Source organism: Austrofundulus limnaeus, unplaced genomic scaffold, assembly GCF_001266775.1.
Source record: "Austrofundulus limnaeus strain Quisiro unplaced genomic scaffold, Austrofundulus_limnaeus-1.0 Scaffold30, whole genome shotgun sequence".
In the NCBI taxonomy this organism is placed as follows: domain Eukaryota; kingdom Metazoa; phylum Chordata; class Actinopteri; order Cyprinodontiformes; family Rivulidae; genus Austrofundulus; species Austrofundulus limnaeus.
Genome location: NW_013952432.1, coordinates 3,070,177 through 3,072,493, shown reverse-complemented (window position 1 = coordinate 3,072,493; position 2,317 = coordinate 3,070,177). Strand labels below are relative to the sequence as shown.

The window sequence follows — 2,317 nt, the reverse complement described above, 5'->3', positions numbered from 1 at the left end:
CCTTTAGCTTTTTATGCTAACTTTAGCTTTTTGCTGCTATATTAGCTAAAATTTTACTTTTTTGCAATTCGTGTGTTTTTCTGCTTTGTTATACTTTTTTCTGCTAATTTATGCTGTTTATGCTTCTTACAGTTGCATTCTGCTATGTTCAGCTATTTTAGCCTTTAGCTTTTTATGCTAATTCAGCCATCTTTTTGCTCCCTTTAACTGTTTTTCTGCCCTTTTTTTTTGCTTCCTTCAGCTTTTCATGTTTAACATGTTCAGCTCAATTTCAGCTTCTTCAGCAGCTTTCAGCTAAAGTTTTCAGCTAAAGGCATTCACACTAGCATTTTCGCAGGAAATGCAATTTCTCTGGTTAAAATTAGTTTATTTAGTTTAGCGGTTTTGTGTGACGTTTATTAAAACACGTAAATGTAAAGCACGGAGGAAACAATTATGAATAATCAAATATTACAGTTGAGTACAAAATGTAATAGCTATCCTAAAAGTTTTTCTTACTTATCAGACCCTAAATGCATGCTGTTTTCATTTCCTCCCTCAGAAAGTGAGGGAAGACATGAGTAATGAAGAATTCCTAAAAAGGACATAACGCTGACATTTCCMGAGTGTCCGTGAAGGCAGCATCACGCCCTAAATTTTCCAAACATCCGGGTCCTTCTCAGCTCGGGAGCGCAGCGGAGAGAGCGGTGGAAAGAAAGGACTGGATGACAGCTGTCAGTGGGGACAAAAACACTTCCAGTCCGTGAGGTGAAAGCGAATGGCTCCCCTCTGAACCTCCGGAGGTTAGAAGACAAACATCTTGTCGGCGTCGCTGCGAGTTTATTAAAAGTATCGTGAAGGTAAGGGGATAAAGCTGGAGCTTTGAAACCGAGAGGACCGGTCCGTCTCAGGGAGAGTCGAGGTTAGCATCCCCGGCTAACTTAGCTACCCATCAGGCTAACGGCTAGGCTAACTTGTAGCTTCACCACAATGTTTCAGAACCGGGATCTCTGCTGTCAGAAGAACTTATCAGGATACTTCTTGAGTTTTTAGACTGATTTAAGACAGGGGAAGARTTTGACAAGGCGTCTTTATTAAAAGAAGAAACGCTAAATAGCAGTTAGCATCAGAGGTGGCTAACCACAGAGTTACCTGCAAATATGCCTAGCTGAAACTTTTAGTCAAGATTTAAATCCATTAATTTCGTTATTGTCTTATTTGTCAAGATATTAATTGAGTGTGTAAAACAAATAACTGTGTGCTAACTGAACTGATCTGCAAATATTRGCTGTTTGAAGTTTAAACTKGATTTGTTTAGTTAACTAATTTCTYCTGTTGTTTGTCCAAAACATTTAGATGTCATCTCTTTTCAGCAATCTAGAGACCTGTTGTAAGTTATTAAAATAATATTAAGTAATCACGATGAGTTTGTTTCTGTTGATATTTTAAGATTTTTCTTGTCTGGGTAAAGTCATTTAAATTAATTTTGTTGGAATCAAATTATCCTATCTTTTGATTCATGTCTTATTATTTTTTCGTGAGCTGTTTAAATGAGTAAATTCGTGTTTATTTTGKTGTTTAAAGCCTTATTGTCTCATTAAAGCTGTTTTATGGGACCACAACAGTTGATGAAAAACCCTAATGGAGTTTTTAGGCYTGTATGTCCCCAGAGTGATGTTATTGTGGTGTTTGCATGCACAGTTACAGGAACTGAAAGTGAGGACAGCATTAATACACCAATCATCCTTGACTTTATGATCTTCGTGTTGAAAAAAAAAACGTGCATTCTGGCATCGATCTTATTTTAACACTTTGGRCAAACAAATCAAGAACATCCTTTGATGGCCTGACTGATCACAGCTCCTAAAATGAACCTAATAATCAATGTTTTATTGATTAAATAAAACCAGCCATGATGCATATAACTGTATCTGTAACAAGTCTGTGTTTCGTCCAGCCGCACACAGACCAGCTGAAGCTGCTGCAGACGCCAACATGGGGACACAAGGCACTGGTCGGAAGCGCGCTCCTTTGAAAGATCGGTTCTCGGCGGAGGACGAGGCATTGAGCAGCATCGCACGAGAGGTGAGCGTGCTGCGTCAAACGACTSTCGTGAAACATCACGTTTCCTCTAAATCAGAGGTTCTTAACCTTTTTGACCTCGGGGCCCAATTTATTGAACATAAAGAGACACGAGGTCCAGTCAGACATTACCAATGTATGGATCAAAATGATAATTATTATAAATCTTGGTTTAATTTTTATTGTATTTACATTTTATTGTATTGTATCATAACTAAACCATCATAACTAACATAACTAAATTAAATACACTTAC

At 37.8% G+C, this 2,317-nt stretch overlaps 1 protein-coding gene across 8 annotated transcripts in view; it reads left to right on the top strand.

Annotated features, from left to right (window-relative positions):
- Positions 1–662: 662 nt before the first annotated feature.
- lrrfip2 (leucine rich repeat (in FLII) interacting protein 2) overlaps positions 663–2,317 on the top strand; it is a gene marked incomplete at its 3' end in the record, with an annotated part of 41,478 nt that continues 39,823 nt past the window's right edge. For 5 of the 8 annotated variants that reach the window (XM_014005446.1, XM_014005451.1, XM_014005448.1 and 2 more), the window contains 3 exon segments: positions 663–839; positions 1,336–1,369; positions 1,937–2,064. In XM_014005446.1, coding sequence (XP_013860900.1) covers positions 1,336–1,369; positions 1,937–2,064 — 162 coding nt within the window. 8 annotated transcript variants of the gene reach the window in all.